This window comes from Bos javanicus, chromosome X (assembly GCF_032452875.1).
Source record: "Bos javanicus breed banteng chromosome X, ARS-OSU_banteng_1.0, whole genome shotgun sequence".
NCBI classification, from domain to species: Eukaryota; Metazoa; Chordata; class Mammalia; order Artiodactyla; family Bovidae; genus Bos; species Bos javanicus.
This window is the reverse complement of record NC_083897.1, coordinates 122,948,125-122,958,638: the sequence shown is the minus strand read 5'-3', so window position 1 is coordinate 122,958,638 and position 10,514 is coordinate 122,948,125. Positions and strand designations below refer to the sequence as shown.

General features: G+C 49.7%; 1 protein-coding gene across 3 annotated transcripts in view; it reads right to left on the bottom strand.

Annotated features, from left to right (window-relative positions):
• Positions 1-5,339: 5,339 nt before the first annotated feature.
• Positions 5,340-10,514, bottom strand: part of PCYT1B (phosphate cytidylyltransferase 1B, choline) — a 148,735-nt gene continuing 143,560 nt past the window's right edge. For all 3 annotated transcript variants that reach the window (XM_061407834.1, XM_061407833.1, XM_061407835.1), the window contains exon 8: positions 5,340-9,103. In XM_061407834.1, coding sequence (XP_061263818.1) covers positions 8,891-9,103 — 213 coding nt within the window. In that variant the 3' untranslated portion in view covers positions 5,340-8,890. The remainder of the gene's footprint in view (positions 9,104-10,514) is intronic.

Below are 10,514 nucleotides of genomic sequence, written 5' to 3'. Positions count from 1 at the left end.
ACCTTCCAAATTAATGCCTTTCGCTGCCTCGCAAGAAAGACTATGAAGGTGAGGAGAGTAAAAATTGCTCACAGGAAACAAGTCAACCCTACTTTGAGCATTTCTTAAATTTCCCACATCTGGTCAACTGCAGCTGACATTCAACCAATATGGTGTTTTTGTTCTAGAATATAAGTTATGGCACCTCCATCCATAGTTCTTCAGGCACTCTGTTAAGTGCTGTGAAAGTGCTGCACTCAATAGGCCAGCAAATTTGGAAACCTCAGCAGTGGCCACAGGCCTGGAAAAGGTCAGTTTTCATTCCAATCCCAAAGAAAGGCAATGCCAAAGAATGTTCAAACTACCACACAGTTGCACTCATCTCACACACTGGCTAAGTAATGCTCAAAATTCTCCAAGCCAGGCTTCAACAGTACATGAACTGTGAACTTCCAGATGTTCAAGCTGGTTTTAGAAAAGGCAGAGGAACCAGAGATCAAATTGCCAGCATCTGTTGGATCATTGAAAAAGCAAGAGAATTCCAGAAAAACATCTACTTCTGCTATATTGATTATGCCAAAGCCTTTGACTATGTAGATAAAAACAAACTGGAAAATTCTTCAGGAGATGGGAATACCAGACCAGCTTACCTGTCTCCTAAGAAATCTGTATGCAGGTCAAGAAGCAACAGTTAGAACTGGACATGAAACAACAGACTGCTTCCAAATTGGGAAAGGAGTATGTCAAGGCTGTATATCGTCACCCTGCTTATTTAACTTATATGCAGAGTATATCATGTAAAATGCTGGGCTGGATGAAGCACAAGCTGGAATCAAGATTGCCGGGACAAATATCAATAACCTCAGATATGCAGATGACACCACCCTTATGGCAGAAAGTGAAGAGGAGCTAAAGAACCTCTTGGTGAAAGTGAAGAGAGTGAAAAAGCTGGCTTAAAACTCAACATTCAGAAAACGCAGATCATGGCATCCGGTCCCATCACTTCGTGGCAAATAGATGGGGAAACAATGGAAGCAGTGACAGACTTTATTTTCTTGGGCTCCAAAATCACTGCAGACAGTGACTGCAGCCATGAAATTAAAAGGCACTTGCTCCTTGGAAGAAAAGCTATGACCAACGTAGACAGCATATTAAAAAAGCAGAGATATTACTTTGCTAACAAAGGTCCATCTAGTCAAAGCTATGGTTTTTCCAGTAGTCCTGTGTGGATGTGAGAGTTGGACCATAAAGAAAGCTGAGCGCCAAAGAATTGATGCTTTTGAATTGTGGTGTTGGATAAGACTCTTAAGAATCCCTTGGACTACAAGGAGATCAAACCAGTCAATCCTAAAGGAAATCAGTCCTGAATATTCATTGGAAGGACTGATGTTGAAGCTGAAACTCCAATACTTTGGCCACCTGATGCAAAGAACTGACTCCTTGGAAAAGACCCTGATGCTGGGAAAGATTGAAGGCAGAATGAGAAGGTGATGACAGAGGATGAGGTGGTTGGATGGCATCACCAACTCGATGGACATGAGTTTGAGCAAGCTCCAGGAGTTGGTGATGGACAGGGAGGCCTGGTGTGCTGTAGTCTCTGGGGTCTCAAAGAGTCGGACACGACTGAGCGACTGAACTGAAAGGATAAGTTATGGCAGTAAAGGGCCTAACATAAAGATCCATTAGCACCTGCTGATGTTTATGCTCTTAATGATATATTCAGATTTTATTGGTTCTTTATTTTCAAGTTTATACTTGAGTTCTTTTTTTATATTATTTATTTTAATTGGAGGCTAATTACTTTTAAGCATGAGTTTTGTTATGCCGTTTGCCCACATGCCACAACTAAAGATCCCGTGTGCTGCAACTAAGACCCAGTGCAGCCAAATAAGTATTTATAAATAAAGATGTAGAATCAAACAAGAACAACAAAAACTTTCTTCGTTCATGGGCCATACAAAAACGGGCACAAGAGGGAACTTTGCTGGAGGAAAGTGGAATGATTCCCATATCCCCAGATAATTAAATAAGGCCACATTATGTTGGAGGGATTTTAGATAAGACATCCACAATGGCAGGTTATAGTGAAGGATGGCAGAGAACAGAATGAACCAGTGAATGGGAGTGGCTGTGGAGAATGTCTTGTAGAAAACATTCTCTCCCTGCTGTGAGACCCACCATAATTGAAGATGGGGAAATGAGGAGGACACACAGGCATGGATCTTTAGGGGTACTGAGGAAATAACCCTTTTTTTTTTTTTCCCAACCACAGGATCTTGTCCTCCCCCCAGCCCACCGCCCCCCCCCAGAGGTGTCAGGAGTGGGGCTTTGTAAGGTGCAAGGCTACTATTGGCTAGGGGAGCTCCTTGATGAGTGAACAAAGTTGAAGGGTGTGGCTCCCCTTTGCCTGCGGGAGGGTGTATATAGAGAGAGGTCAGGAGCCCTGGGATGCACTGTGAGAGGCGTAACTATGGCTGATGAGATCTGTATACCTGAGGAGGTTAACATAAATGGAGAAAACACAAACAGAACAGCTAGCTCCAGGAATCAAAAAGAAGAGGGAACAACGGACTTCTCGTCAGTTGAAGACCAGAGACTGTTCCAAGGTCAGATGACCCTGCCCATGTTCCTCTTCTCCCCACAGATCTCCCCAAGACTCCTATCCTACCCTTGCCAGGCACAAATGCCTGCCTCAAGTCCCATCTCTACCCATGAGGCCCCCTTTCTTGTAACATTCCCATCTTCCTCTCCCAAACCCAAGTCCTGCTGACTCAGCCTGATGCCTTTTCAGGTGCAGGAAAACATGAGAGTAAAAAGGACCCCTCAAAAGAAGTCAAGAAAAAAATCTCAATCATCCCCCTCTTATCCAAGAATATCTAACAGAAGCATAAGGCCTATGACATTCATCTGTTACCACAAACTGAAAAATCATATAAGCACACGCTGAGCAGGAATAAGAAGCAATGGAAAATGCAACCATTCAAAGTAACTTCCTGTGCAGACAGTAAATGCAGAGCCTGGGCCAGAGCACTAGAACGAGCTGTGTCTTTGGAAGCAGCAATGAAGAAATGGTCAAAGATGAAGGAACACATCTGAGACCGTCATGGTATATGGATGTTGAATACAATAAAATCAGCTAGTTGGAAAAAGATGTGTGTATCTGTGGGTGGGAGGGAAGAAAGGAAGGGAAGAGGCAGGTGTGTGAGGAGGGTGGGAGGTGAGGTCCTGGAGGGCTGGGGGCCAGACTGGGAGGATAGCCAGACACTGGAGGATAAGGACTGGCTGAGGACTAAGAACTGAAGATCAGCTTCCTCAGCACTTTGTCCAAAGGACAAAAAGAGAAAGATCTTTGGTGGTTCCATGTGTGTGGGGCGGAGAGGGACAGCAATGTCAGAGTCGAGTTACTCTAAATCCAGCCTGCCAAGGACATAGTTGTTCTATGTGGGAAAACCCAGGTACTGTGTGAAGGATAGGTATTCTGTCTTTAAATGAGTTCCCTTGCTGCCTGCAGGCTCGGTTCTATTTCTTCTAGAGTCTAGGCTAATGTTAGAACTGTTGTTGTTTCAAAGAGCTAGACCATGCCATTGGAGTTAATTGTTGTTTAGTCACTCAGTAGTGTCTGACTCTTTTGTGACCCTATGGACTGTAGCCCACCAGGCTTCTCTGTCCATGGGATTCTCCAGGCAAGAATCCTGGAGTGGGGTGCCATTTCCATCTCCAGGGGATCTTCCTGACCCAGGGATTGAACCCGCATCGCCTGCATTGGTAGGTGGATTCTTTACCACTGAACCATCAGGGAAGCCCACTGAAGGTAATAGAAGCTCCGGGATTTCACTAGTGGAGGGCACCACCACAATGCTGAGAGCAAGTCTGCCTTAATTTGCTGGCCTTTCGAATCCTGATTTAGTACTACTCCCATCTCTCTGCTGCTGCTAATTCACTTCAGTCATGTCCAACTCTGTGCGACCCATAGACAGCAACCCACCAGGCTCCCCCGTCCCTGGGATTCTCCAGGCAAGAACACTGGAGTGGGTTGCCATTTCCTTCTCCAATGCATGACAGTGAAAAGTGAAAGTGAAGTCGCTCAGTCGTGTCCGACTCTTCGAGACCCCATGGATTGCAGCCTACCAGGCTCTTCCGTCCATGGGATTTTCCAGGCGAGAGTACTGGAGTGGGGTGCCATTGCCTTCTCCAATCTCTGCTAGCAGCCCATGAAAGCAGCTTTGCCCCAAAGATGGAGAAGAGGCCAAAATGGCCACACTCCAGTGTTCAGGCCCAGGTGAAAAGCTGTAGGTGGCAAGGTAAGGATGGCGGGTAGAACCTAAGAACCTACAGAGGCTGCAGTGTGAAAGTGGCCCCCTGTGCGGCTGGGTGTGGAGGCCCCAGCCCAGCTCCCCAGTCTCCTAGCGAGGAGTGAGCCCTTTGTCATGGTGCTTCAGTGACAGCATCATAGTTGGAGAAGTTTGGGGACCATGGAGCCTGGCTCCTGAATTCAGAGACTTCTATGGGCAAAGGAGACCTCAGAAACCATTTCCTCTAATCCCCTCATTTTACAAAAGCAGACACTGAGGTCAGAAAAGTGAAGGGCTTTGACAGAGGTCAGAAAGCAAGTTGGCAGCGGAGCCTACAACTCAGGGTCCTGGCTGGGTCCCAGGCATGACCTCCCCTCCAGGAAAGTGATCCTAGCCAGCTATTTTCTTATTGAATTATCATTGGTTTACAATATTGTGCTAATCTCAGCTGTACAAAAAGTGACACAGTTACACACATACATTTTTTATATTCTTTTCCATTAAGGTTTATCCCAGGAGATTGGATATAGTTCCCTGTGCTGTAAAGTAGGACCTTGTTTATCCATATACTAACCCCCAAATCCCAATCCATCCCTCCCATACCCCCCATCTTTGGCAACCACAAGCCTGTTCTCTATGTCCATGAGTCTGTCTGTTTCGTGGATAGGTTTATTTGTGCCATATTTTAGATTCCTTATACAAGTGATAGCACATGCTATTTGTCTTTCTTATTTACTTCGTATGACAGTCTAGTTGCATCCATGTTGCTGCAAATGGCATTATTTTGTTCTTTTTACAGCTGAGTACTATTCCACTGTGTATATACGCCACATCTTCTTTATCTGCTCATCTGTTAATGGACCTTTAGGTTGTTCCCTTGTCAGGCATGAACTGGCTGGCAGCTCCAGGCTTGGCCCGTGCTGCCTGACAACAGACCCATCATTCAGGGCTGGGCCCAGCTGGGCGGAGGCAGGACCGTGGCTACGCCTCTGCTTTTCCACGTTGCACCAGAGCTCGTAAGTAGGAACACACAGCAGCACGCTTTTAAGAAACACAATAGGTGAAAAGTGCAATTCTGCATCCCTTTATTTATAAACAAGTTGAGAATGCCATGTCCTGTTGGGAAGCAAGAGTGGGTTTGGAGCGCGGAGAGGGAGGTGCAGGGGTGCCAGGGGGCGGGGGCTGATTCCGGAAGTTCGCATGATTCAGCACCAGAGCAAACGCTTGGGCGTAAGGTCGTGCTTTAACCCAGAAGAGTTGTCGTCGTCTTGTCTTATATGTATAGCACAGTCTGAAGTATGTATGCTTTTCTTATGGCTTTGTCCCGGGACACATCGCAGTGACACACAGAAAAAAAACTCAAGTCTAGAGAGAAGTAGAAGTTGCAGAATGCCTCATGAGCTCTTTTGTTAAAAGAAGAAAAATCTGATGGCCAAGACTAGTGCTGACCGGATGCCTGGAGAACAGGGACATCTCTGTTCCCTTCGGGCTCATCAGATTCAGCTGAGTCTATATCGCCATCTTGCATCTCTCTCCCCGGGGCGTGCCTGGCTGATAAGTCCCAAGATGGAGAGGAGGAATCCACGCTCTTCCCGTCCCTTCCGTCAAGGATGGTCAGTAACTCCAACCTCAGGCCGTCCTGCAGCTGTGTGTCTTTCCCACAGAGCAGGTCAGAAGGCAGACTTGGGTCTCAGGATCACTCGTCTTAAGGTTGGTTTCCTTTGCCTTTGCCAAGTCCTGGCCCATGGGAGCTGGCTTGCCAGAAACGGGCCATTCAGTGTGACTCTGACATTACAATTGCCCTGGGTTTTTAGCTGGTGAACATTGGATTTTGGGGTCCCCAGGAGGAAGATGAGACAGCTGATAGAGAAGGGCTGAAATGGGAAAGCTGGGCAGGGGGAACCCACAACCTGCGTGGGTACCCACTAACCTTGGCTGTCAGTGAAAGGAGGCCTGCCTTCTTCACCTGTTAGGGAGTGAGCAACCCCTGTAAGGGAGTGGATAGGCACTGCGCTCCCACGCTTGCCCTTCTTCACGTATCCTGCCTTCTTCCACAACCTAAATTGCTGTCCTTCAGCCCTCAGTCTGAAGCTTCCTTCCCTGTCTAGGGCAAAAGAACATTTCCTTGCTTTCTGGCATTTCTGCTTACCTCTCCGAGCTTGAGTAACACTTGGTACCACTCCCATTCCAGCCTTAACTCCCTCGGGGCCATGACTGTGGACAGCCAGCCACCGCATCTCCTCCCAAGCAGGGGAGGAGGGGCAGGGAGAAGCTGGTGGCCAGGATGCATCAAAGACTGGGTTGCAGACTCCTCCATTCCTTCTCATTAATCTTGCAGCCTTGGGAGGGGAGGTATTGTTAACGGTCAGAAGAGGGGCCTGGGGTGAGACTTAGAACCTGCTTGTGGGTTGTGATGGCCTGTCCCTGGCACTGAATGTGAGTCGTAGTGGCGGCACATGTCAGTGTGGTGTGTAAGGCCTGCAAAGTTAGAGGCCGCCTGGTATGTCAATGCCAAGCTGTTTGCTCCGGAGCAGGAATCAGGTAAACATGGGTTTATCTGCTCTGGGCTGGAGCCTAGAACCAGAAAAGGCATTCCCAAGAGAGTTTTCTCCTGCAGAGGGAGGCCCTCACATGAGTCAAGCATGCAGATTTTCTTGAAGCTTCTCTCCTCCCTCCAGGCACCTCGTTCTCCTTTTCTCTTCCCTCGTTCCCACTGCCTGGTGCAGCTGGCTGCTGCCTCCTGTCAGTGCTTGGAGATGGGGGCATACACGCCAGTGTGCCCGGGGGGCACAGTGGAAACACGGGGCAATGCTCTGGGCCTTGATGGCAGCAAGAAATTTCCTTCTCATGTGCCATCTTCCCACCAGCTCTCTGTCCCACATGAATGCTCGACAGAGCTCTGGAAAAACTGCCAGGAACAGGGGAGTGCCCAAGCCAGCTGAGCCTCATGGTTCTGCTTCCCAACAAAGCCTACTCTCTCCAGGTGGGCAGGGAGGTAGTTCAACCCCAATGCGAGGGGAAAGACATGCCACCTTCCTTCCTTGGTTGCCCCATGTGTCTCCCAGAAGGCTGGTTCACAAGGCCTCTGAAAGGGAGTGTTTCTGTCCCGAGGGATGCTGGGCTCTGCCCATGTCACTGTTCTGGGCCCCTGGCTCCAAAGGCACAGCCAGACAATGCCACTTCTACCCAGGCGTGTGCTCCCACCCCTCGCCTCTACCTGCTCGCGTCTACCCGTGCTTAGCAGATAGCAACATCAGACACCTCAGTGGGAAAGCTTAGCGTCTTCAACCCACTTGAAGCCTAAGGCGGGAAGTAATTACAGGACTGCCTGGCCCATTCAGAGGCTGAGGCTCCCACCGTGCTCAGTGAAACTCTCAGAGCCTGCCTCCACCTGCAATGATGATGGGAGGCCATGAGCACCACCCGCCGATTTCTTGGCTGGGATGACATTTCTGCAGGAATGCAGGATAAGCTTTTGACAAGGTGCCCAAGTCCCAAGGAAACCAGGTAGTTCTGAAGACTGAGGATTTCAGTGGGGTATTAGGGTGGGAGCTGGAGAGGGGGACAGTATAAAATGCCGCCACCACTGACTTGTTGCATATGGTACACACCCTGGATGGCGTCTTGGGAGCATACATAGAACAGATATGTGCAGGTAGCACCCCCTATTGGTATACTTTGTGGCTTGGGACGTCAAACTGCTGCTTGAGGTCTGCAGAACTGTTCACTGGTCAGAAATGGGGAAAGCCATTCCATGACAGCATCCTTGAAGGAGAAGCTTCAGGAAACAGCAACCATCTGCTAAACTCAGAGCCAAAGCAGAGCGGCTCCTTGTGTGTATATGTCTATAGGATGTTCTCTTGCATTTCCCACAGACTAAGGTAATTTCTAGAAAACAAGGAAGTCAAACCAATGATGAAAGAGTACAGCCAGGAGAAGACACTAGGCCTTAGGGGGCATTCTCCTGGAAAGAACTGTCCTTGGCATGAGAAGTTGCGGTTCACACTAGGTGACCTGGGATATATCTGGCCTAAAGCAAGGCTTGGTCTAGACTGCAAAGGACTGATGCGTGGCAACCTCTGGTCTCTGGCTAAACTGAGAAGGCTGGCGTTTGTCTGTAGCTCGACTATTTCAGAAGCACTGTGCCACCTCTACTGGAAATAACTTTATTCTGGCAGCGCTTGGGCAGTGGGAGGCAACGTGCATGGCCCTTAGGAGCTGAAAGAAGCAGACTTCGGGTACAGCCACTTCCGTGGGTGGTGTACCTGGTGGGGGTGGGAGTAAGGGCCAAAGCAGAAGACACCCCACTCAGTGCGAGTCTCCCAGGGGTGCTCTGCCTCTTTCTTTAGCAAGGTTAAAATAGGGTGCTTCTAGATGATGCTAAGAAGGTCTGTATAGGTTGCCCGCCTGGAAACCTCCATGCAGAGCCTGGGTTTGGGGCAGAGTGGAGACTGAGTGGGGAGCTGGTCCTGAGGGGAGCTATGTCGTGGGCTGAGCTGCAGCGCCAGCGACTGTTGCCCTCCCCCCCCAGGGTGTCCCCCGTGCCCCCGCCCTGCCCGCCCACCCCATGTGGTGGGGGCTCTCGTGTGGCGGGGGCTCTGGTTGTCAGCCAGCCGCCTTTACTTCTCATCCTCATCCCCCTCACTCATGCTGCTCATGGAGGCTGAGGCGGCTTTAGGTGAGAAGGGGGGCGAGGGTTTGTGCGGGAGCCACAAGAAGGTGGGCGACGGGGAGCGGGAAGGAGACCGGCTCCTTGTGGGGCTGCTCACAGGGCTCTGCTTTGGGGACAAGGCGTGCAGCATCCGGTTGCTTCTCTCCTGGAACATCTGCTTCTAGAGAGAGAAGGGAGAGAAGGCATGTGTTAAAGGAGCCATGTGCGGGGCAGGGAAACAAACAAGGCAGGAAGGGCGGAGCACACACAGACACAGGCTAGTGTGACAGCCAGTGTCCCCCAGACTGTCTCGGGGCCAGGGTGTGGGCGGGCGGTGCTGAGTGAGGTTCCGGGGCAGGAGGATGCTGCCACATCCGATTATTATCATGGCTGGTTCTTGGAAGTCACCCCATCTCACCGCCTGTTCCCCCTCTCCCAATCTGACTGCTGTCTGTGATGTGCCCGGTGGAAGGGTCACGGGAAACACAGCAAAAACCCCTCTCCTCATGGGGAGGAGAGAGGAATCGCACAGTAAACAAAATATGAGTATGTCAGACGAAACTATGGTCTGGGAGAAAAAGCAAGAGAGGTTAGCAGATTGGGGTGGGGCCTGGGGAGGTGGATGGGCGGCAACTGTGAGTCGAGCAGAGGCCTGAAAGAGGTGATGGGGAGGGGACCAGGGGGATGGAAATCAGGGAGAAGCACATTCCAGACAGAACCCTTAGAAGGGAGCACACGGTACATGTCGCGGGACAAGCCAGGGGGGTGAATGGGGGCATGCATGCGGCTAGGAGGAGGTCTCTACAGAGTAACAGAGGGCTGTGGCCTGTGGGTCTTGGTGGCCCGCTGTAAACTTAGCCTTTGAGAGTAGAGAAAGCTCTGGAGAGTTCCTTTAGCTCTGGAGTTCTGAGCAAAAGAAAAACATGGACTTATGGTTTAAAGGAGACCCCTGTGGCTGCTGTGCTGGGAACAGATGATAGTGAAGCGAAGGCAGGAGCAGGGGACAGTGAAGAGCCCTCAGTAAGAACCCAAGAGGATGATGGCGCCCTGGACTGAGATGACGGCTGTGAGCATGGTGAGAAATGGCTAGAATTATGGTATGTTTTTTTTCCTGTTGTTTTATTAAGGTTTACTTAACAATTTTCAGTTACTTAATAATGTACAGTTCTGAGAGTTTTGATAAACACCTTCAGTTTTGTGACTACCACTACCATCGAGTTACTGAGATCATTTGTAGTTACCCCCCCACTTCCCAGCCTTGGGCCGCAGAAGTGTTTTCTGTCCCTAGAGTTTTGCCTTTTGCAGAATGTCATCTAAATGAAATCAAGCAGTATTTGGTGGTGGTGGTTTAGTCGCTCGTTCATGTCTGATTCTTTGCAATCCCATGGACTGTAGCCTGCCAAACTCCTCTGTCCATGGGATTTCCCAGCAAGAAAACTGGAGTGGGTTGCCATTCCCTTCTCCAGGGAATCTTCCCGACCCAGGGATTGAACCCAGTCTCCTGCATTAGCAGGTGGTCTTCTGCATTTCAGGCAGATTCTTTACCGACTGAGCCACCAGGGAAGCCGGGTATATGGTCTGGCTCCATTTTG